Genomic DNA, 23,914 nt, shown 5'->3' with positions numbered 1-23,914 from the left:
AAGGGTTCCCCTCCAAAGAGCTGAAATCCACAGGGGTTGACAGGTTTATTATCACTAACGTCCATGGAGTTCACCCTAGACTCCAGGGTGATTTGCACAGATTTGGGAAGATCAGTCAGCATCTTTGGCTCAGTTTCCCATTTGACAAAATGGCCTGGATCTAACCTAAATCTACATCACAATTTCAAGTAAAAAATTTCATCTTCTGTAGTCAAAGACAACAGGAAACAATAGCTTTGCATTGAAAATCATGAAGTCAAACTTCAGGCTCTTATTTTTGAGCCTAGCACACCCAAGGCCCCTTCTTTATGAGCCCTTCAATCCATTAAAATTATTTATGTGATTTTAGGCCACTCTGCAGTATTTCCACTTTATTTTTAAAAACTCTGGCCACTGTTAGAATACACTGTACTGATTTTTTTTTTTACTTTTTTTTTTTTTTTATTCTTTCATTGATATGAATCAGCCATGGATTTACATGTATTCCCAATCCCGATCCCCCCTCCCACCTCCCTCTCCACCCGATTCCTCTGGGTCTTCCCAGTGCACCAGGCCGGAGCACTTGTCTCATGCATCCCACCTGGGCTGGTGATCTGTTTCACCATAGATAGTATACATGCTGTTCTTTTGAAATATCCCACCCTCACCTTCTCCCACAGAGTTCAAAAGTCTGTTCTGTATTTCTGTGTCTCTTTTTCTGTTTTGCATATAGGGTTATCGTTACCATCTTTCTAAATTCCATATATATGTGTTAGTATGCTGTAATGTTCTTTATCTTTCTGGCTTACTTCACTCTGTATAATGGGCTCCAGCTTCATCCATCTCATTAGGACTGGTTCAAATGAATTCTTTTTAATGGCTGAGTAATATTCCATGGTGTATATGTACCACATCTTCCTTATCCATTCATCTGCTGATGGGCATCTAGGTTGCTTCCATGTCCTGGCTGTTATGAACAGTGCTGCGATGAACATTGGGGTGCACTTGTCTCTTTCAGATCTGGTTTCCTCAGTGTGTATGCCCAGAAGTGGGATTGCTGGGTCATATGGCAGTTCTATTTCCAGTTTTTTAAGAAATTTCCACACTGTTTTCCATAGCGGCTGTACTAGTTTGCATTCCCACCAACAGTGTAAGAGGGTTCCCTTTTCTCCACACCCTGTCCAGCATTTATTGCTTGTAGACTTTTGGATAGCAGCCATCCTGACTGGCGTGTAATGGTACCTCATTGTGGTTTTGATTTGCATTTCTCTAATAATGAGTGATGTCACTGTACTGATTTCAATGAGAAAATTATTTTCATAATTCTCTTTACCCCAAAACTGTGCTTATTGAATCAGACTTTCCCAGTGTCCTAGAGTTCCCTTGGCCATATGTGGTATATTGTAATTATTACTCTGTTCTCCTGTAGGAATGAATATCGTTTCCAAGATGCCTAGACTATCAATGGGGGTTAGTTTTAAAGTGCCAGAGAAACTTATTTTTCTGTTGTATGATCTAGTCTTATTCCTGCAAACCTGAAACTCAAAATCCATGTCTCAAATTGTTGTTAGTGTAGATGGAAGGGAGTTCAGGATCAGCATGGTAATGCTGTTGAGATGTGTCTTTCAGGCCAAGACACCTTCACTGGTAACTGCTTCTCATGAAGAGTATAGCAGTTAAAAACCCAGGTTTTAGCCAGCATTACCTGGGTTTGAGTCCTGGGTCTGCCACTTGCTACCTGTGTGACTTGGGACAAGATTCTTAGTACTTTGACTCCCTTGTATGTGACATGGGAATGATAATGATTGTAACTTGTTGCTGTTGAGGGTTGAAGTAGATAATAGAGTGATTAAAATATCATCTAGCCTGTGGCAAACTCTTAAGTCTTTAGTTGTGATAATTACCTCAGGAGCTGTTCAGTAACCTAGAGAAAGTATTGACTCTCCCAGTCATTTTTAGTGTGTTTGAGTTGAGTCTGTAAGGTCTCGGTAAAATGTCCCTAAGTCCTAATAGCTTACCAGGAGGATTCTAGCATCATCTGTTGGTAACTTTTTGTTCCTAAGCATCTATTGTGCGTCACACTCCACTCTTTGACACTCTGCTTGAGCTGTCACCTCTTTACAGGGGGCTCCCAGACCCACATTTCCAGATGCCGCCCCTCTTCTGAGACTCAGTGGGCACCTGCTTTTAGATGCCCCTTCTTAAGCCCCTCTCCCTGGGTTTTATTGGTTAGTATCTGTTCCATGTGCCCACTTCTGTTGGCTGTTCTGTGTCTTCCCTGAAGCCCTAGATGTGAAGATGCTCAGTGCCTGTTGAAAGAACAAGAACTGTAGTCTCCTTTTTAGAGACTGAAGTGTTAAAGTCTCACATTTTCTGGGCTCTTCGCCTTTGAAAGCAGACTGGTTTGTTTTTTCCAGCCTTCAATCTCCTCAACTCTGCTTCGTGAATTGGAAAATGAAAACTAACCTAAGTATACTGTTGTGATGACTGCAGGCCCTCTTGGGTGCCCTGGCGTTTGCTCATCTTCCTTAAAAGTTCCCAGGCTCAGGCCTGGCTCCTTGGACAGCCGCCTGCGGGTCTGGGAAAGGCGCTGCGGACTCTGGAGGAGCCAGGCTACCCGGGAGCGCCACCTTGTGGGCGTCGTTAATTGCTGCCTTTGAGAAGGAGCCAGCGTCCTTCCAACACCCAGTATTCTGGTTTCCCATCTCAGGACCTGGGGAAATGTAGCCAAAAAGGAGATTCTAGATAAATTAAAAAATGGTTGTTAGGCAAACTTACTGTGCATTGTCTACCTCCTGTTTAAATAACCTACCTCCTGTTTACTGCATGTGCCCTTTAGATGTTTCAGATTTCTTTTTTTTAATAATTATTTGGCTGTGTCAGGCCTTAGTTGCAGCATGTGGAATCTAGTTCCCTGACCAGGGATTGAACCCAGGCCCCCTGCATTGGGAACACAAAGTCTTAGCCACTGGACCACCAGGGAAGTCCCCAGATTTCTATTGATTGAGTAGTAGGTACTGTTTTTAACAGGGATTTTTGAATGGCCAATTCTGCATTTTACATGCTCTGGTAAAAAAAGAAAAATTTACGTTCTAGGTTGTACATCAGAAGATTGAGATTTTTTTCACTAAGGTTTTGAAGAGCTGCTTTTTGCATGTTTTTTTTTAAGTGGCCAAGTCTTACTCAGAGTGTGAGCAGGAAAATCCAGGAGGTCCTTAGAAAAGTAGAATCTGAATCCCCATTCCAGACCTATACCAGAATCTGTGGTGATTAGTGGGCACTGGACAGTTTGAGAAGCGCAGGTGGAAATAAGATGGAAGATCTGTGTTCTTGTCCCCACGCAGCCACATCCTTAAGGGTCTCATTTCACCCAATGTGATCACATACCATCAGCCTCAGTGGCCCGGGTGTGAACCGAGTTTATGGTTCCCGCCTTGCCTGCCCTTGGGTCGGCTGAGGAAGGGTTGAAATCATACAAAGGTGGTCACTTTGAACATGATAAAAGCCTGTGCAAGTGTAAAGGAAAATTCGGAGTGAAAATTCTTATGTTTTATACTCAGCCATCATTAACTAACCTGCTTTATATTAGCTACATGAGCAGAGTGAGTATTCACTCATAACCATTCATCGCACTTCAGATAGTGTCTGGGCAGATTTCACCAAGTTTGCAAAGGTCTCTCTTGGGCTAGTCTTCCCAGAGCTCAGAATAATCACATTACATTCTGTCTTCCTTAACAAGACCTTTCACACAACTTGCCTTCCTGGGGTCTCAGAAGGGTTCCCGCTGTTGAGCCCAGAATGGGGCACAGTACATACTGGAGGATGCTTGTTGATTAAGCCACTAATTAGCCCCCAGCGAGGTCCAAACACCGGCTTGATGTCCTTCACACTGATCCATTTATGATAATCAGATTATTTGCATCATTGAGAGATTCAACATAGCTCCAGGACCCAGTCATCACAATAATAAGTATCAAACATTCATTAAGCAAAGATGCTGGATGGCTGAGAAATCCTTTGGTAGTGCATGAAGACTGGGGTAGGTGAGATCATTAGCTGTTTACAAACGTCACTCCCATTACATTTGAAATGGTGGGAGGGGGAGGACAAAGGGCAAAAACAGCAGCAAGATATTACTCTCTTCTCCTTGCATACATTTTAAAAATAAAATCAATAGTCAAGAAACTGTTGGGCAAAAAGTAGGTGAAATTTTAGGAAAACATATCATCTGAAGGTGTTGCTTGGACCCTAGTGGCTCCTGCTCCTGAAGAAGTGGTACTGATTGTCAAACAGTGAAAGGAAAATACTGAGAAAAATTAATGACACTTTTTCACCAAACTGAGGCTCACAAACTTTCAATTCAGGTTAAATAGACTTTTGCATTGTCTACAATTTGTGAAATTATGGACTTTATGCCCCCAATTTACTAAATATGGGCTTCCCAGGTGGTTCTAGTGGTAAAGAACCTGCCTGACGATGCAGGAGACATAAGAGATGCCAGTTCAATCCCTGGATCAGGAAGATCCCCTGGAGGAGGGCATTGGCAACCCCCTCCAGTATTCTTGCCTGGAGAATCCCATGGACAGAGAAGCCTGGCGGGCTACAGCCCACAGGGTTGCAAAAAAGTCAGATACTACCGAAGGAACTTAGTATAGTGAAAGTATGCTCTTTTATTGGATCCATTGCAATAAGCAGTATTTTCTCTAATCATTTAAAAGAATTCAGAATGTAGTGCTTCAAAATTACTTTCTCTAAAGTTAAAATGTACTCATAATGAGTAACTTTGTGTAGTAGGGACAATAAACCCTATGCTGCTCCTGCGAAGACAGTCTGTCAGAGTCAGATCTTAAAGCAAGGTGTGGCAGCGTTCGGTTTATCTCTGAGTACCTGATAATCCCAGGATGCTACCAGTATGCTGTCCGTGTTTTATAAGAATACACGTAATAAAAGAGTGTGAGAAAACTACAACGTGACCTTTTTATTAATTTTAAACTTCTTAAAAATTTAAAATCAAGAGAAAATGCCGGAATAATATAAAAGGTGTGGCTGCACATCTGGAGTCGCTAATGGTTCACATGTTTACCACGTGTGTGTTCTGCCCCCCTTCCTTTCTCACGTTCTCTCTCGCTCCTCCCCTCTCCCCCAGGGACCTGCTCTTGAATAGCCCCAGCAAAATGATCAAATTAGGACAATTTGACATGGGTAGGATGCTCTCAACTGGTACATAACTCTAAGTTGTTGCAGTTATGCCCTGTGTAGCATTTCCCCCTCGATCCTGGATCTCATCCAGGCTCACCTCTTGCATTATCTGTGGTGCCTTTGGTGTCCTTCAAACTGGAACAATTTCTTAGTTTCTCTTTGTCTTTGATGGCATTAACATTTTTGGAACGTGCAAGCCAGTGCTTCCTCACAATGCAAGTGTGAGATTATGCATTTGGGGGGAAAATACTAAATGATGATTCTTCACAGAACATTGCATTCGTGGGCCCATGAGGTTGGTTTGTTCCATTCCTGTGACAGTAACTGCTCACTGGGTTCAGGTGACATCTGTCAGATTCTCCCATTGTATTCAGTCATTTCTAATGGTGGTGTTGCAGGGGAGGGGGTACTCTGACACTATTAATTCTGTTTCCCTATAAATTTTGGCATCTATTCATGATCCTTACCTGATAAGTTACTACTGCTTTGGTCAAAAATGGTGATTTTCTGTAAAGTAATTAGTCTCCAACTAATAAAAATAAATGGAAAAAAATAAATAAAAATAAAATAAAATGAGATATGACCAAAAAGGAAAAAAAAAAAAAAATAAAGTACAGGTATTTTTGTAGAATCTTCCCAGATTGCTTAAACCCATGTGAATCTGTTATAAATTCAACCCATTATGTTTGAGGGCTAAAAAAAAAAAAGGTGATTTTCTAACTCATATTCCTTTACATTTATTGTAAGTCCACTGTAAAGAATAATTTTCTCTTCTGCTCTCTTCATGTATATATCTATTTATGTGTTTGTGGGCATTAGTAGGGCCTTGCAAGTTGTTTTGATTCAGCTGGTTATTCCTTACTACTCTCATTATTCATTTTGGTGTGCATGTGGTCCTACTCACCTCTGCCAGGTGGGTACCCTTTCATTATCACTCCTATGTTTGTTTGACACGGCCCCATGGGTGTGTATCATTTATTCTTTAGCATACCTGTACTGAAGCTAATTGCAGAATTTATACTTTGAAAAAGCTTTTTCTTTTTTAAAGCTATGCTGTGCCCCAGCTACTGACTCATGGACCAATGGGAAAACAGACAATTAAATCAGCCCTTACAGTACAGTGAGTGATGATCATGGGAACACTGAGAACGAGCTCTTCATGGCTTTGGGTCGACTCAGGAAGGCTCCTAGGATAAAGTACATCACCTCCTCACCCTGAAAGATGAAGAGAAATAAACCTGGGGAGAAGGCAGTGCTCCAGGATAAGGGAAGCACACATCCCTTTGAGGAATTCCTATCTCTCAGGGCTCTCCTGGTGGCTCAGACAGTAAAGAATCTGCCTGCGATGCAGGAGACCCAAGTTTGATCCCTGGGGGGGAAAGATCCCCTGGAAAAGGAAAAGACAAATCAGTCCAGTATTCTTGCCTGGAGAATCCCATGGACAGAGGAGCCTGACAGGCTGCAGTCCATGGGATCACAAAGAGCTGGACAGCACAGGAAGCCTGTCAGCAGGGCCCCACCCCAAACCAATTAAGTCAGGATCTCTGGAGGGGGAAGCGTCTAGGTTCCATACATTTTAATTTCCATACATAGCTTCTAGAGAATTTGTTACGAGGAATGGTGTCGTGTGTCATGGAGCTAAACCCTTCGGAACTAAAATCTTAAAAATCCATTTCATTTTTTTAGGACTTTGAACTCAACAACGAACTAAAGATGAACGTCTTAAATTTGCTAGAAGAAGTTTTACGAGACCCAGATCTTCTTCCCCAGGAACGGAAAGCCACAGCGAATATCCTGAGGTAAAAGCACTGGCAGGTGCCTGTTAATTACCCTGGTTGGTTTGTGCTGTGTTCACAGAGGATAAGATCCTGTCAAACCAGAAGGACGTGTGTTAGACTTCTGAGGTGCAGCGACAGTTCTGTCCTCGCTGGTAAAGCTTCCTTGGGAAGACTTTAGTCTGGGCGACATAACTTGTGTGCAATACAGTCACTCCTGTCTGTGTGGCAGACGGTGGTTTACTGTGGAACCTAAAGCCTGGAGGGTGCTCTCCTGAGGGTCCGGCGGGTGTTGCAGAGGTGTTTTCCCCTCACGTGTGTTCTGTTTATCACAAGCTCACGGTTATGGAGGGGTGGGGGGTGGTGAGGTGGTTGGTAGCATTTCTATTGGAGTCTCGTGTAGCTGGCTTGTGGATGTGCCGCCGTAGAGCAGCTATACATTTTCTTCAGCTTATTTCACTGGTCCCGAACCAATTTTAGCATCAGTGTCTTCGTGTTTAATATTGTTTATTTGTTTTTTATTTGACCGCAGCGCGTCTGAGTTGCGGCACTCAGGGATAGTCGTTGCCGCGCACATGCGCTCTAGCTGTGGAGCGTGGGCTCAGGAGTTACGTCACCCAGGCTTAGCTGCCCAGAGGCATGTGCGATCCTAGCTCCCCGACCAGGGATCGAACCTGCATCTCCTTTGTTGGAAGGTGGATTCTTAATCACTGGACCACAAGGGAAGTCCCTACCATCGGCTTCTTAGGTGGAGATTTCCACATCCTGTAGGTTGTATGAATTCAGACCCTGCACTTCTATGTGACAAAGTCTTAAACTTTGGGTTTCGCACTAGAGGCTGCTTGTGTCTCATTATACCCAGCGGCCGGGCAGGTAACAAACTTTCTCGTGCCTCCTTGAACTGATGAGTGAGTCTTTTCCAGTCCATTCTACATGAAGAGGGCAGCCATTAGTGTCTCTGTGCAGACATTTCGGTTACAGTTTCCACCTCACGTGTGGCGGTATGTCTGTCCCTGCGTGGGGTAGGAAGCCCGGGGCCTGCCCCTCCTTTGCCATTCTGAGTTTGAGCTCCTGCTGCATCTGCAATGGAAAGAACCCTTCCTTTCTTCTATGCTTGACTCTATTGTTTCTTCATTATCCTGAATGCTTGTGTGTAGAGGGGAGTCCAGTTTAACTGAACCCATCATGCTTATGGAGGCCTCTCAGCGATGTAGAAGTGTCAGATTCTGGTGTGAAACATCTTAGCAATTCGCCCATAAGTCACTCTTAGCCCCATTAGTTCAAGATCCCATAGCCAGACCCTTCTTTGATCTGTGAGCTATTATGGCTTGAATTGCATCCCCCTAAAAAATTATACTGCGGTCCTACCCCTGAGCACCTTGGAATATGGTCTGATGTGGAAATAAGGCTATTGCAGACGTAATTAGTTAAGATGAAGCCACACTGGAGGAGGGTAGGCACCTTATCCAATATGACTGGTGTTCTTAAAAGAAGGTGGCCATGTGAAGACAGAGGGAGACACAGACGGAAGGCCATGTGGAGATGGAGCAGAGCTTGGAGTATTGCAAATACAAGCCAAAGAGTGCCAACAATTGCTGGAAAACCTCCAAAAGCTGGGAAAAGGCAAGGAAGCAGCAGTCCCCAACCTTTATGATACCAGGGACCGGTTTTTGTGAAACACGGTTTTTCCACAGACTGAGGGTAGGGTGTGGTGGGGAGGGTTTCAGGATGATTCAAGGGAATTACATTTATTGTGCACTTTATTTCTATTATTATTACATCACCTGCACCTCAGGTCATCAAGCATTAGATTCTGGAGGTTGGGGACCCCTGCAAGGAGGGGATCCTCTGCAGGTTTCAGAGGGAGCATGGCTCTGCCGACACCTTGTGTTTGGACTTCGAGCCTCTAGAACACTAAGACAGTGAATTTCTGTTGTTTCCAGTCACTTTGTTTGTTGCACTTGTTTAGGGCAGCCCGAGGCGTGCTGCGGTCAATGGGGTCGCCAAGAGTTGGACACGCTGTGACTGAACTGAACTGAACTGAACTGAGGAAACCGTTAAGGGTCTTCAGTTTTTCCATTCTATGAAAACATCTCAGTAAACTTTGGGACTCTGTTACTATGTTATTTTCAGATTTTAAAATTCTAAATACATCTTCGGATAAAGCCTGGTGTCGGTGGATGAGTGGTTGTCTGTGAGTGATTGCTCTTCTTCTCTTCATTTAAACTGTTGACTGTGCTCTTTGTATTTAAGGCATGGGTGATTAAAAACTAGGTGCACTGGGAAGACCCAGAGGAATCGGGTGGAGAGGGAGGTGGGAGGGGGGATCGGGATGGGGAATACGTGTAAATCTATTGCTGATTCATGTCAATGTATGACAAAACCCACTGAAAAAAAAAATAAATTAATTAAAAAAAAAAAAAACTAGGTTCTGGAAGTGTGGGCCTCTAGTGACGTTTGACTAAATAGCTGGCAGGAAAATGGAGGTGCTCAGACTGGAAAGGCTGTCAGGACTGGGCAGTTTGAGGCCTTCATGTTGCTTGTCCCCTCACAGCACCCATGCCAGGCATCACCCATCAACCCTGAGCACTCTCTGCCTGTGCCCGCGATGAGCTCAGAACTCCGCTGACTGGCACTTCTACTCCAGACGAACCTTATTTACCATCCCAGGTCTTTATTAGTCATCAGGCTTAGGATGTACAATTTTTTTTTTTTTCTGAATAAGTGACCTAAGAATTAGAGGTGTAAAACTGATAATGGAAATTTTAGTAGATGGGTGCAGCCTGGGATTGTAACATCTAGCCATCTGATTCTAGCTTTTGCGGGGAGTCACAGGTTTAAATCTTGGCTCAACCACTAATAACTGTCAAGTTTCTTAGTCAATCTTAACCTAATTTTTCTCATTTATAAAGTGGGACTCTAAATACCTACCTCATGGGGTTGTTGTGAGAATCACCTGATGTAATATGTGTAAAGAGGTTATACCTGAAACATACTTAGCAATCATGTTACTGCTACAGGCATTGTTATTATTAGAAAGCCCTGACAGTAGCCCTTGGGAAAAACAGTTCTGCTATCAGGGCGCTACAGCCCAAGTAAAACCAGGCTAGATCTTTAGTCAAACTCAACTTGCCTTGGGCTTCCTTATCTTGTCTATAAAAAAGACATCATGATAATTTTGAAAACCTATAATAGAATATAATCTGCAAAAATATTAAATCCCTATACTGTAGTATACCTGAAACTAACACGATATTATAGGTCAACTATACGTCAATTAAAAAACTAATTTTTTATGATAGTAAGTAAATCAACAAGTGAATGCAATGAAAAAATCATTAAATATATACTTTAAATGGGTGGATTGTTTGGTATGTGAATTATATCTCAGAGTTCTTGCTTATATCTCAAAGCAACCCCCACAGTCATAACCCACTTACCGCTATTTTGTCAAAGAAAAAACAAGTAAAAAAAAACAAAAAACAAAAAGCAATTCCACTGTTGGGGTGCCCCCTTGCTGCCCACACAGAATTCTAGTTTCTTGTAGAATCTTTCCAAGTATTCTGAAAGTCCCTAGAAAATTGTGCTCAGGAACGAACCCAGTGATTTTTCTGCCTCAGCACCTTTATTCAAGCTCACGGCCCCCAGGCCATTTGAGGGAGACCCCCTTCAGCTCCACCACAGTTTCTGTGGAGATGCTGCCTGCAGTCTTGTGAAGCCACCATTTCCCTATTGAAAAGCTGAGAAAGATGCTGCCTGCCCTGTCCCTGGGCCCCCTGGGCCCCGGAGCAGCCTCCCTCAACCCAGAGTCTCTGTCTCTCGTGAAAACAGCTCTCCCCACATCTTTCCTAGTTCCATATCTCTCATTGTAAGAATTCAAAAGTCTCTCGTGTAGCCTAGCAGGGAGTAGATGTTACACTCCCCTGGACATTCTCCCACTTCTGACCATCTTCCCATGAATCCAAAACAAAACAAAAACCTTTGTTTAGCCCTAAACATAGGAACATATAAGCTAAAGCCAACAGATACAGATACTGGTCGGTCACCAGCCCATCAGCTGAGCCAACAGCCAGATCCTGAGTCCTAGTTTGGGTCAGCTGAGTTCTGGGGCACTAAGTTATCTTCTCAACAAGCTAGTGAATAGATTTGTGCAGTAAACCCTGCTACAAGAAAACAACTAGTATTTGATTGAATTTCTCCTGCCAAGTAATTCATTCCATTTGCACCATGTTTGAGGGTCCCTGCCCCAGCACATGAGATTGTGGTTATAGGAAGAATAAATCATAGATTGATTTTTAGGGTTTTTGATAATTTTCCATATCAAATACTTATGTGTGTGAAATTTATGTTTTTGAAAATCATACCAGAATGATTAGAAAGCACAGTAGGAGGTAAGACCTAGATAGAACCATCAACTGAAGGGATGTTATCATTCATGAAATCTCTTTATGAAAAAAAAATTGTGGGGCATAGGAGAAGGAAACAGAAAGCAAAAGGATTATTTAACAATTGTGAATATTTTCCTGTTAGTTCATTTCTTAACTTGAAAATAAACAGGGAATTACTTTCAGCTGAAACTGAGGGAATTTAGTAGTAAACATTTCCATGCCATTTATGGACAGCTGCCTTTAAAAAATGTGTCAGAGCATGGGTATCAATGGGCTCAAGGAAGCCTGGCAGGAAGGAAAGTCATGCCTGAGAAAGTGTGGGAAGGAAGAGGTGGTCTGGCAGGTCCCGGTAGCAACATGAGATTAAACCATTCACAAGGTGGGGAGGAGCAGTCTGAGGCAGGCCATGCCGTGGACCCAGGCATCCAGTCACAGCAGCAGGCAAGCAGCCCAGAGGGTGTGGAACGGTTCAAGGACAGAGGCCAGTTGCTCTTAACTCTGTTTTTAAGACTACATGATTTCTACATGTGAAGGGGAAATTTTCCAGCTGTAGAATTTGCACAATCCCACTTCCTCTTAAGTTTTTTGTTGTTGTTGTTATTGCATTATAGGTGCACAAATATTAAAATGATCATCCTGCATGATAGATAGAAACCCAGGATCTCAGAGTCCTCGTCAAACTCCCAAGTAGTCAGGAGACTATAAGCAAATCCATCCATCTATTGGATGGATTGTCCATCTGTTGTCCATCTACTGGAACTGGACAGAATTAGGGAGGTCTTCACATCTGACCGGAACTTTTCTAAACATACCTCCCAGGGAATATAAGTTAGGGTTGGGAGAGGTAAAAAAAAAAAAAAGTCCTGATTAATTAAAGATTTAGATGTATTCAAGATGGATAACAGTGAGTCATGACACACGTATTTAAACACATAATACAGTAACACAGTACAGTGAAAACTTTCTGTGATGAACCATCCCCACCTCACACAGTGTCATGGGGGTTACTTTATGATGAAGCTTGATTGGCACCAGTAGTGTATGGCCCTGATTGTGAATGAAAACCTCTACTGAAGGCTTCCATATTCCTCCAGTGTTGTCTGACTAGCTGGCTTCTGAATCTCCATAGCATAGTTTTTTGTAGACAACTAACATGCCACTGAATGTAAAGAAACAATGGTTGACTTCTTGGATGGTCAGCTGGAATGGGTTCAGTCATGACAAGGGGACCCACAAACCCCAAACAGAGCCTAGCAGCATCAGACTTTTTTAAGAAGAACCACTTTATTCAAATTGTTTCCTACAGTAGACTAGATGTTCAAATGAACAGGCCAGGATAAACATTTTCCTTGGTTTCATTGAATCAGTTTACCAGAATCAAAGGAAATACAGGAGATTGTATTTCTGTGCAACTTTTACGTCAAGCTGAGGTACTCACCTGTGGAGGTTTACATGTTACAGAGCAAGAATATTTTATGTGTGGGTGTTATTTTGTTCAGAACCATTAGAACTTTTACGTCAAGCTAAGGTACTCACCTGTGGAGGTTTACATGTTACAGAGCAAGAATATTTTATATATTCTTATATATATATATATAAGAATATTTTATATGTGGGTGTTATTTTGTTCAGAACCATTAGAACTTTTACACCAAAATGACCTCTTGCCCCTACTCCAAATGGTTGTCAGGGGCTACTTCTTTTACTAGACAGAGTCTGTTCACCTCCTGGCTTGAGAATGTCTTCAAAGATAATCATCCATTAAGTTTTTTACTTTATAGTCACTTCTAATTTTGGTGTAAAGTGGTTTTTGACAGCTGGATCATCCTCACTAATTAAACACCTCTCTGTATTATTTTGAGCTATTTCCTTGGTTCATATCTACCTTAAGAATTCAAAACTTGCCATCACTGATGAATTCATGGGTGGGCATCAAATTCTGAGGCTGGTTCCTTAATAATAACACAAAAATCTTTTGTAAAACAACAATGTCACATGCCATTTTATGTCAGTGTATACATTTCTATGGTTATCTTTAACCTTGTTAGGAATCACGGATTCCCCAAAAGAATATAATGGAAGCCATCTCCTCCCCCCCAAAAGAAATGTATGAATATATGCACACATTTGTATGTCATTTCAAAAAGGTTTATGGACCCTTAGAGATCATTTAGTGATACTCTAGGGTTAAGAGCTTTTGTGCTAAGGTGCCCTTTCAAAAGACATAGCATTTATTTTGATCTATAGAGCAGAGATTCTTTTGAAGAGAAAAATATTAGGTAACTTAATGGGACCAGACATAGCTTGGAACATTAGGGTAAGATCACTGAGGAAAGGAACATTTGAAAGAAGTGAAATAACTTCTGGACCATTTCTTTCCAAGTAAAGAATATTGCCTAACCTCATAAAAAAGATCTTTTCCACAGCGACGCATAGTTATATGGCCACTGATCTCTCTCCAGGAACCTAGGCTACAGTAGAAAGAATGACATGCACTTTGGGAAAGAGCCACTTTCCCCCTGTGTCTAACCCTTAAGTGTGATGTAACAGTCTTTGGAGGAGTTGTGTTTACTTATTTTTTTCCTCACCTTAATCTGCCCCTTAGCATATGGTGACTTTTTCTTCTCACAAATGATATGGCTAATTGCAGACAAGAGGATTGCCATTCCTGTGAGCTAGAAGGATTCTGTTCCCTGGTAAATTGCCTAGAGCTTTTGTTAGAGAGAAGGAAGACAGAGGAAAGGGAATTGACCTTTTTCGGTGTGTGTTTTTTGGTCGTTGTTGTTGGTTTGTTTTTTTTTTTTTTTGGTGTATGTTCTATGCTGGACTCTGGAGCAGTGCCTTTCATAAGCCTGCTCATGACAAGCAAGAGCAACAGGAAAGCAAACTGGACCAGTTAGTCCATTTCATTAAGCTTTTGTTTCCTGATTTATAAAATGGATATAATAAAGCTTTATTTAAAGCGATTTTTTATGATACAGGAGAGAGTGTGTGTCAGATGGTTAGCACGTTTCTAGCACATAATGGGCATACAGTTACCCACCTCAGGTGATAGTTTTGTTTTAATTCATTCAGAACACCACAGAATATCGTATCATTGTTGCTTTTTAAAACTGGCATCCTCCAACAGACAGGCTACACAGTTGGGCAGTGTTTAAATTTCGTTTTTTAATACTTTTAACACATGATCGTGCCTTCATTTTAGGACACCTGAAATGTTTGGCCCAGATACAAGTTATATAATCAGGATCTCTGATATATAATCAGGATTTTGTAATCCTGGACCCTGAACTCCTGCCGGACATGAAGTGTCACTCTCACTCTGAAACCAGCACCTGCCTTAACTTATGAATTCTTTTAATTCATTTGTCACTGATCAAAAATGTATTGGCTGACAGCTGAATAACACTGAGTGTGGGGATACAAGACCAAACGTGTCTTGGGAAGGCCCAACTGGGAAGCAGTAGGGAAGAGTTTACTTGCTGGTCTCTGCCTGGCATTGTTCAAACTCTTGCTACGTGGAAACTCTCCTGAGCTTCTGGTCTGCCTGTGTCTGGGGACGGAGCAGTCTGTATCTTCTGCCTCAGCACCAGCAGGGGTGGGGGGCCAGGGCAGGGGCTGGAGGAGTGTGGATGGAGCACTCAGCCTGTTAGAAACCCTGACTGATAGCAGTGCAGGGCGCCTGGATTCCTGGCACAGATCCTCTCGGTAAGGCAAAGCACCAGGTCACCCTCTGCTTCACTTTCATGGTGGGTGTTTTACTTAGAACCTTGGGCTTCCCTCATGGCTCAGATGGTAGAGAATCTGCCTGAGGTACAGGAGACCCAGATTCAATCCCTGGTTTGGGAAGGTCCTCTGGAGAAGGGAATGGCTACCCACTCCAGTATTCTAGCCTGGAGAATTTCATGGACAGGGGAGCCTGGCGCCATCTGTGGGGTCCCAGAGTCGGACACAACTGAGAGACTAACACAACACTTTCGTGTATGACAGGTTGGCTCCTTGTTATGAGTCAGCTCTCTTGATGATTTTCTTCTGCCTTTAACATGTGTGTTTTCCTGTTTTCTGGACCCCATGTCTTCAACTCAAGTCCCCACAGTCTCGTAGACCCAAACCCACTAACTTTCCACCCTGGGGGAAACTGAACTGCATTTTTGTCATTTCATTCCTGGCCTGTCTATGTCCTTTTCATGGCGGATATTTTGACTTTTTTTTAGGGCCCTTTCACAAGATGATCAAGATGACATCCACCTAAAACTAGAGGATATAATTCAGCTGGTAAGTTGAGCCGTAGTCTTATCCTGTACAATTAATTATGTGTGAGACTTTACCTCGCAAAGGCAGGCACTGCGCCCACAGCTGGTAACTGGGGTCTGGACTACATGTTCTGTCCCCAAAACTGTATGAAAGGGACCAGATTTGGCTCGGCGTTTAACATCATGGTCCATGATGTTAATGCTGCCTGATATCTCTGAGCTCTCTGCCATGTTCTTCAGAGCTGGAATCCAGGGGTGGACTCGGCACTCCAGCAGCTGCGGTGAGCTGACGGGCGCCTGGTCTCCAGGTGTGTGCCATTCCCTGCCCTCATCTCTTGCAGACCGACTGTCCGAAGGCCGAGTGCTTCGAGACCTTGTCGGCCATGGAGCTGGCTGAGCAGATAACCCTGCTGGACCACATCGTTTTCAGAAGCATTCCCTACGAGTGAGTGTGCACACACGGCAGCAGAGCCGCCCCCCCCTCCCCCACAACCCTATGTGTGTGCACAGGCTTTTCATCTGATGATGGTTTGGACCCACTTGAATGTCTTTGGGTTCCAGTTTATGTTGAAAATATCGATACAGAAATATTGGAGACTCTCAAGATGGTCACTCTTATGTTGCTGTAATACTGCCGTGAAACGTCGAATGTGAGTTTCTCTGGCCGCTCACCCCCTAATGTTACAGAGAACTTCATGCAACTGTAACAGTGGTTCTCAGACTTCATGGGGCCTAAAATCGTTCAGGAGACTTGTTAAAAAATGTACATTCCTAGGAGCCTCCCTCAGAGATTCTGATTCTTGTAGGTCTGAGGCCCAAGAAACTTCATTTTCAATGAGAATCCCAGGTAATTCTGTGTGGCCCAGGACTATATTTTGAGAGACACGGATGTTGGGTCAATGCTGTAGATTCCGCTGCAGTTCTTCAGCCACATCCATAAATCTTCAAGTACTGCTGACCGTGGAAACTCCACAGCAGGATAGATTCCCGACAGTGCCTGGCACAGAGCGTGTGTGGAGTGGGTATGTGCCGAGTGGATGCTGTCACATAACAAGCATCATTGCCTCATGTATAGAGGATGGTGGCTCTTTCAGCCCCCTGCTCCCAGCAGTTCTCCAGCAGGTCCACACAAAAAGCCTCTGTTTGGACAAATAACAACTGTTGGCCCAAATCCTCTGTGAAATCATAGCTAAATGGGAGGCAAGGGAGAGGCCGAGCAAGAGGTCTAAGTGTGGTCCATGTCGTGTGTAGAGAAGAGGGCACCCGTGATGATGGAGGCTCTGGCGTAGCAGGATGGCGGGGGGGGGGGCGGGGGGGCGTCAGAGCTAGGTCAGGGGGCATAAAGAGCAGGGCTAGAGATGCTCCTGCAGACGTTTCTGTTATGCGTTTGTCTTATTTCTCTCCTCCTCTCTCAGCACTTGTAGACCTATCCATGACAGGGTGAAGTCAGTCAGGAAGAGAAAGACAGATATCATATATTAATGCATATATGTGGGATCTAGAAAAATGGTACAGATGAACTTATTTGGAGGGCAGAGATAGAGACACAGGTGCAGAGCACAGACATGAGGACCCGGGGGAGGGGGATGAACGGGAGGTTGGGACTGGCTTATGTTCTGCCATGTGTATAACAGGGAGCTGGGGGAGCCTGCTCTATAGCACAGGGAGCCCAGTTCAGTTCTCTGTGATGACCTAGAGGGGTGGGATGGGTCGGGGGAGGTCCCGGAGGGAGGGCATGTGTGTATCCATATAGCTGATGCACTTACGTTGCACAGCAGAAAGTAACACAGCAGTGTGAAGGAACTCTACCCCAATTCTTTACAAAAAATTAAATAAATAGCATCTTTCATTTAAAAAAAGGAATGTGGCCCCAAGGCTGAACAAATGAACCCGTTAACTATGTGATGACTTGAGTAGGAGCCTTTTCGCCTTCCTCCTGACTGCCCTCCTATGTAATGAGGATTCTGGATGGAGGGGGCGTGACCTCTATGGAGGCGGAGAAAGAGCAAAGCCTGAAGCTTTGCGGTTGACCGTGTTGTGGTCTCTTCCTGGGGCGCTTCTCACCTCTCCTCCTTGCCCTCTCTGTGCCACCGTGAACATGAACCAGTTATTTGCATCCGTGGAGTGAGCACATCTTTGTATATAACAGCCTTGCAGAACGGGAACAGTACGGTCAACATCACGGGACAAAGGTCCTTGCCCAGGGACCCAGTCAACGTTTCTGGATTGAGAATGTGTCAGAGTAATTTCATTTTAAGTTCTTTTTGGTAGTGCCTCGACAAAATAATTCCTGTATGCTCCAGCTTGCTTGTCCCTTGCTTGCTGTGATCCGGTGACCTGCTCATGAATGAAAGGAAGGAGCAGGAGTGTTATTTAGAAGACAGACTTTCCACCAGGCTGAGCCCCCCCTGCCATAACTGCCTTCCTCAAATGACCAGGCTGCAAAGTGCTAACGCTAGTGTTTGTTCTTTTAGCCCTTAGCACGTGTACTGTTCTGGGCTCTGGGGAGAGCAAAGGAAAGTCCCTGCCTGTGGAATTGACATTCTCCTGGAGAATGTCAGAGTAAAGTGGAGGAAAACATGCTGGTGATGATTAACATTTTTGGTAGCGATGAATTTTTTGAGCCTTCTGCTAAGCCTTAAGATTTTTTTAAGCTGATTCAGGGGGAATGGTCTTGGTTTCTGAGTTAGTACTTAGTCTCTTTATTCCTCTTGTCATTGTTTTCCAATTTCAGAGAAGCCTTTATTATGATCCTAATAGGGACCCAGTTCCAAACACTTATCCCCTGGAGAAGGAAATGGCAACCCACTCCAGTATTCTTGCCTGGAGAATCCCATGGACAGAGGAGCCTGGCGGGCTACAGTCCATGAAGTCGCAAAGAGTTGGACAGGACTGAGTGACTGTCACTCACTCACTCACTCCAAATATTTATAAGAGAAAGCTGAAAACCGAAAAATCTCTTTCTTTTTGGCATCCAGTGGTACAACAGTAGAATTTAGCTAAAATTCATTCGAGATGAAGCAGCAGCAGTTGAACAGTGTTAAGTTTGATTTATGTAATAGTCATAATAGTTATTTAGGACCATAGATACCCTTAAAAAACTTATTTGATTTTGTGTTTTGCTTTGAACTTTCAGAGAATTTCTTGGGCAGGGGTGGATGAAGCTGGATAAAAATGAAAGAACACCTTACATTATGAAAACCAGCCAACACTTCAATGATGTGAGTAAGCATAAAAATAAAACCTTGGGCGGGAGTGTTATAGGAAGATGAGTATCAGAGTCTGCAGACTTCTTCACTAAATTAAAGGAAGTCTGCCACTCACTTCTACAACAAAAACTGATGGAATGTTAAAAAATAAGCTTGAATCTCTTCTATGAGTTCACAGTGATGTGATAACTTCTAGTTACCTTTCAGTCCTAAGAGGTTCACTTTGATGGTACACACATTTGATGAATGCTCAGTGATGCATAGGTGGTGGTGTTCAATTGCTGAGTTGTGTCCAACTCTTTGTGACCTCATGAACTGTACCCCTCCAAGCTCCTTTGTCCTCCACTATCTCCCAGAATTTGCTCAAATTCATGTCCATTCAGTCAGTGATGCCATCCAACCGTCACATCCTCTCCCACCCCCTTCTCTTCCTGTCCTCAGTCTTTCCCAGCATCAGGGTCCTTTCCAGTGAATCAGCTCTTTACATCAAGTGGCCAAAGTACTGGAGCTTCAGCTTCAGCAGCAGTCCTTTCAACGAATATTTAGGGTTGATTTCCTTTAGGATTGACTGGTTTCATCTCTTTGCAGCCCAGGGGACTCTCAAGCATAGGTCGTTGCTTGTATTTTTATCATGGTCATCATTACTTCATGGTCCTAGATCGACTAGTTCTAACTGCACTTTGTCACAGGCCCCTGGTGGTGCTGGTGATAAGGCGGCTGTTTTGGTACAGCTCTTCTTCATTATTACTGAACATTCAGTCCCAGTACATTCCAGGGTGGGGAGGGACCTCTTAGAGCATAATTACAGTGCTTCTGAGGCTGTGTGCAGTGGTAACCAGCTGTCCGTCCGTCTCCTTCTCTACTCTTCTGCAGCAGTAAAATGGAGTTGCTTTTACACCCTCCAACGACCTGTTGGTGCTATTCTAATGGTCTTGGTCCTATGGAAGAACCACAGATGTTGGAGTATCTTCAGGCCTATGCAGGCAAAGGGAAGGCTACTGTTTCAATTCTACTAAACTTTAGTAAAAGGGATAATGGTAAAAAAAAAAAAAAAAAAAAGACCACCAGGGACCCTGTAGGTAAATTATTAAATCAATCAGAATCAGAATACAAAACAGTGAAAATTCTCAGTACAGTTTTTCTGTCTTTATGAGGGTACATGCATATTAGATGTTATCACATAATAAGCATCAACGCAGCTGCTTCCTAAAGGATAGGACACATGACCCATTTGAATGACTCTCTGAGAAACAGAGGCCTTGCTGTGGACCATAAGCCTTTTTTTTTTTTTTGGCCTGTGTTGTCCATACGCTTGGGATGTAATGCCTCTCAAATCAGAGGTCTAGATTATGGGTCCCAGATTGTGAGTCCCAGGATCCAGACCCACAGCCTCTAGTTGAAACCGCTTGATTGGCCGCTGTGTCCAGATTGCAGGTGGAACTCATCATCAGCCCCTCCCAGACCTGCCGAGCCTGCGTCTTCATCTTATTCTCTGTTCTTGGTCATGGGTAATGGCCCTGCCAGCCACTCACTCACTCAACCTTGGAGTCTCCCCCACCCTGCTCACACCTCTGGATACCAGTGAGCCCTAAGTCTACCCATGTCTCAGACCCTTCTTTCCCCTCCTTTCCCACGGCCATAACCTTCATTTGGCCTTTCATTCTCTTCTCCACGAGTTCCTAACTCACCAACCCCCACCCCCACGCCAGCTCGCTGCCACCCAACCCTTTCTTCACACAGTGTCACGGAAATAACTTCTCTCGAAGGCCCATCGAATTATAATCCTGTCTGTGATGACATTTTGTCCATGGCTTTTCCTCTGGCCTTCTTGGTACGGCCGCAGCCTCTCAGCCTGGCCTGCAGGAGCCCGCCCACCTGTCGTCCTTGTCTCTCCCCGTCCCCCGAGCCCCTCACACAGCTGTCCTGCCAGGCCCCCCACGCCGCCGCACCTTCCCTCCCTGTCCTTTCACAGACGCTTGGATGGGAGACAGTGACTCCTCCTGCTCCTTCAGGATTCAGGGCAGGCGTGACCTATTTCCAGAAGCCGGCATCTGCCCCATGCTGCCTCCGGTTCTCAAGCTCCCCCCACCCCCACCCTTAGGTTTGCATCTCACGGTGTGATATTTACTTGATTCTGTCTGACTTCCCCTCACCTTCCCACCTAACCAGGCCTAACCAGGCTCGGCACCCTAAGGTCAAGGAGACTGATTTATTTGTTTTTCCTGTTCCCCAACCTAAAAGAATGCCTAGTCCTTAGTAGGTGCTCGTTACAAAATAATTCCTCTAATGAATATGTATTTGTCTAATGAATATGCACATGTGGAGGCCCTGTGACTTAAGATGCTCATGCTTGTGCTCAGTCATGTCTCTGACTCTCTGCAACCGCAGGGACTGTAGCCCACCAGGTGCCTCTGTCCATGGGGTTTCCCAGGCAAGAATACTGGAGTGGGTTGTCATTCCCTTCTCCAGGGGATCCTCCCAACCCAGGATTGAACGTACATGTCCTGCTTTGGCAGGTGGATTTTTTTCTTTTCTTTTCTTTTCTTTTTTTATCACTGAGCCACTTGGGAAGCCCATGACCTAAAATACCTATGGGATTATCAAAGAATAGGTATACTCATCAGATTTAGTGTATGGATAGGAGATTATGGATCTTATATTCCCCTTGTTTGTTATCAATCCTATTCTATCCTTTTCCTTTCCATTTTCTAAATCTTGAGCTTCTTAAGCTGCCTCTTTTTTTCTCTTGGCTTTAACTAATAGAATTACAGCACTTAGCTTTGAAACTGTAGGTCTCTTTCACTGCTGGTGGAAAAAAAATTCGGCAAGAAGTTGAAAATGTTCTTTTCCCCTGCACCATGCATTTCTGGTTTGAGAGTTGGTAGGTTAAGTGTTTGATTTGATTGGAGGAAAATGTGTTTTCTTTCTCTGTGATGGCTGAGGCTTCCTAGAGTGACTATCCCCATGTTGTTGGGACCCAGGGAACATGGGAAGAGGCCCCAAGAAGTGAAACCTCTGGTCTGCAAAGGCTGCCATTCCTCAGGGGAATAGCTCATCCTATGCCTTTCTTTCAATAATTATTGGAAATGACTTCTTCATCAAAATTACTGATTAACAAAATCACCTCTTCCCCCAACAAGCTGATCCCAAACAACTCCTCTCTTCACTCACAGAATGAGAATGATTATTGTTAATAATGTTAATAATAATAATGTTATTATTACAGACTTTAGTCTCTTCAGAATCTGGTTGGTATCTACAACAGACCATGTCCCAAAGGAGAAATTGCAAATATGTATTTGTCAGTTCACTCAGGGCAAATTCTGTTGTACCTCCTCCTGAGGAAAATATACATTATTAAACACTTACAAATTAATATATTTCACTGAGAAAATAAAACTCAGTTAAGCCCCTCAAAAAAAAAAGAAAAAATGGACCACGATCTCGCATCCCTTGACACTCGCTTTCCCGACATTTCTGTAGGGGATTCAGGTATTGTGCCTGCATGAATGGCTTTGGCTCTTAGCTGGCCTCTCTTGGCTTTTCCATTGTCTCAGATGAGTAACCTGGTGGCCTCCCAGATCATGAATTACGCGGATGTCACCTCCCGAGCCAATACAATTGAGAAGTGGGTGGCGGTGGCGGACATCTGCCGGTGCCTGCACAACTACAACGGCGTGCTGGAAATCACCTCAGCCTTAAACAGAAGTGCCATCTACCGGCTGAAGAAAACCTGGGCCAAGGTGTCCAAGCAGGTGAGCGCCAGCGGGCGACACCTCCCACTGCCGGGAGGAGGAGAGTCTGGGAGACCAGAGCCAAGATAAATATTGCTGATTAGGAAATAATTAGCTGAAATGAGCAGCTCTGTTGGCAAAGAAAGGTGCCAACATGGGTGATTACTGTGTTCTTACCACTTAATTGATTCCTCTTATGCACATTTCTAAATGGTTAATTTAGGGGAAAAAATACAAATCAAAATATTTCATTATAACATATTTGGGGACATCTTCAGACACTGTGGTTGACAGTTAGGAGCTGTTCACTGAATTATTTAGGGAGGGCACATTGACTCTGGGTGGGCACAGTGATGTCTCTGGATCCATTCTTTGTCCCTCAAAGTAAAGGTACAAGTACCTTAGGGCCAAAGACCAGGGACCGAGGGCCTCTGTGTTCACCTTTTTATTTGTCATTCTTTTAGTCAAGTTGTTGCATAATGACGTGGATGTGAAGGGATATAACTTTCTTAATTGTATTTTAATTGGACTCAGCTTGTTCATGCTTTTTGCTTTCATTCAGATAATTTGAAGATTCAAGTGACATCACCATTTGCCTCCTGGTCTTCGCCATGGGTGTCAGTGGATGTTGGGTGTTGGGGAGGGCTTCTCTGGGCTCATGGAAGGCTGTGTGCCCCCACTGGTTTCCTGCTGTAGTCTCTGACTGATTAGTCGTTGGGTACAAGGCACTGTGAATGGCCTGTGCCTGGTGTTCAGAAGGCAAGCCTACCCCATCAGGAACATGGTGTGGTTATTGTACCCAGGGAGCTTGGCTGATCTCACCTCAGCTCTCACTGGCTCTGCTGATTCTCTGAGACGGGGTGTGTATCACCTCTACTACAGGCTGCCCTTCCCCTTGCTGATCCCTGGTGGGCAGGCTAACTCTTCTTTACTATTAATAAATAACTCGTTTGACCCTCTCAAAGGGTGTTGGGGGAATTTTCTAGGCTCCTCTATGTTCTGTGGGTACCAGAGGCTAGAGGTGTCTTGCCAGGGCCTCTCTGCATATCCTTTTCCAACAGATCACTATGCCCACCTTGTTGTGACCACCTCGAGTTGGTGAGGGGCATCTTCAGGGTGCCCACGTCCAGGGTTTCAGGCAGGAAGAAGAGCATATATTCTGCTGACATTTCCTCAAAACTATCTGGTTTCTGTTGCTCCTTCTGAGGGTTCAAGCCCCTCTCAGAGACACCACTTCTTACTCTATCTTCTATTCCCTCTCCAAGCCTTTTAAGTTCCTCCCTGTGTAGCAAGAAACCAAGCCTAAACCATCTCTCTTATTCCCTTCCCCACCATTCCTTAGTAAAAATGGAGTGCTTTGAGAATCCCAAATTTGGT

The 23,914-nt window shown here is 44.0% G+C and overlaps 1 protein-coding gene across 4 annotated transcripts in view; it reads left to right on the top strand.

Moving 5' to 3' along the window:
* The window catches only part of RASGRF2 (Ras protein specific guanine nucleotide releasing factor 2), a 246,104-nt gene that overhangs the window by 209,122 nt on the left and 13,068 nt on the right, over nt 1–23,914 (top strand). For all 4 annotated transcript variants that reach the window (XM_043464746.1, XM_043464747.1, XM_043464748.1 and 1 more), the window contains 5 exons: nt 6,865–6,977; nt 15,556–15,616; nt 15,936–16,039; nt 18,731–18,815; nt 22,361–22,558. In XM_043464746.1, coding sequence (XP_043320681.1) covers nt 6,865–6,977; nt 15,556–15,616; nt 15,936–16,039; nt 18,731–18,815; nt 22,361–22,558 — 561 coding nt within the window. The remainder of the gene's footprint in view (nt 1–6,864; nt 6,978–15,555; nt 15,617–15,935; nt 16,040–18,730; nt 18,816–22,360; nt 22,559–23,914) is intronic.

Source organism: Cervus canadensis, chromosome 4 (assembly GCF_019320065.1).
Source record: "Cervus canadensis isolate Bull #8, Minnesota chromosome 4, ASM1932006v1, whole genome shotgun sequence".
NCBI lineage: Eukaryota > Metazoa > Chordata > Mammalia > Artiodactyla > Cervidae > Cervus > Cervus canadensis.
Note: the sequence above shows the minus strand (reverse complement) of the source record. Positions and strands in the feature narration are given on the sequence as shown.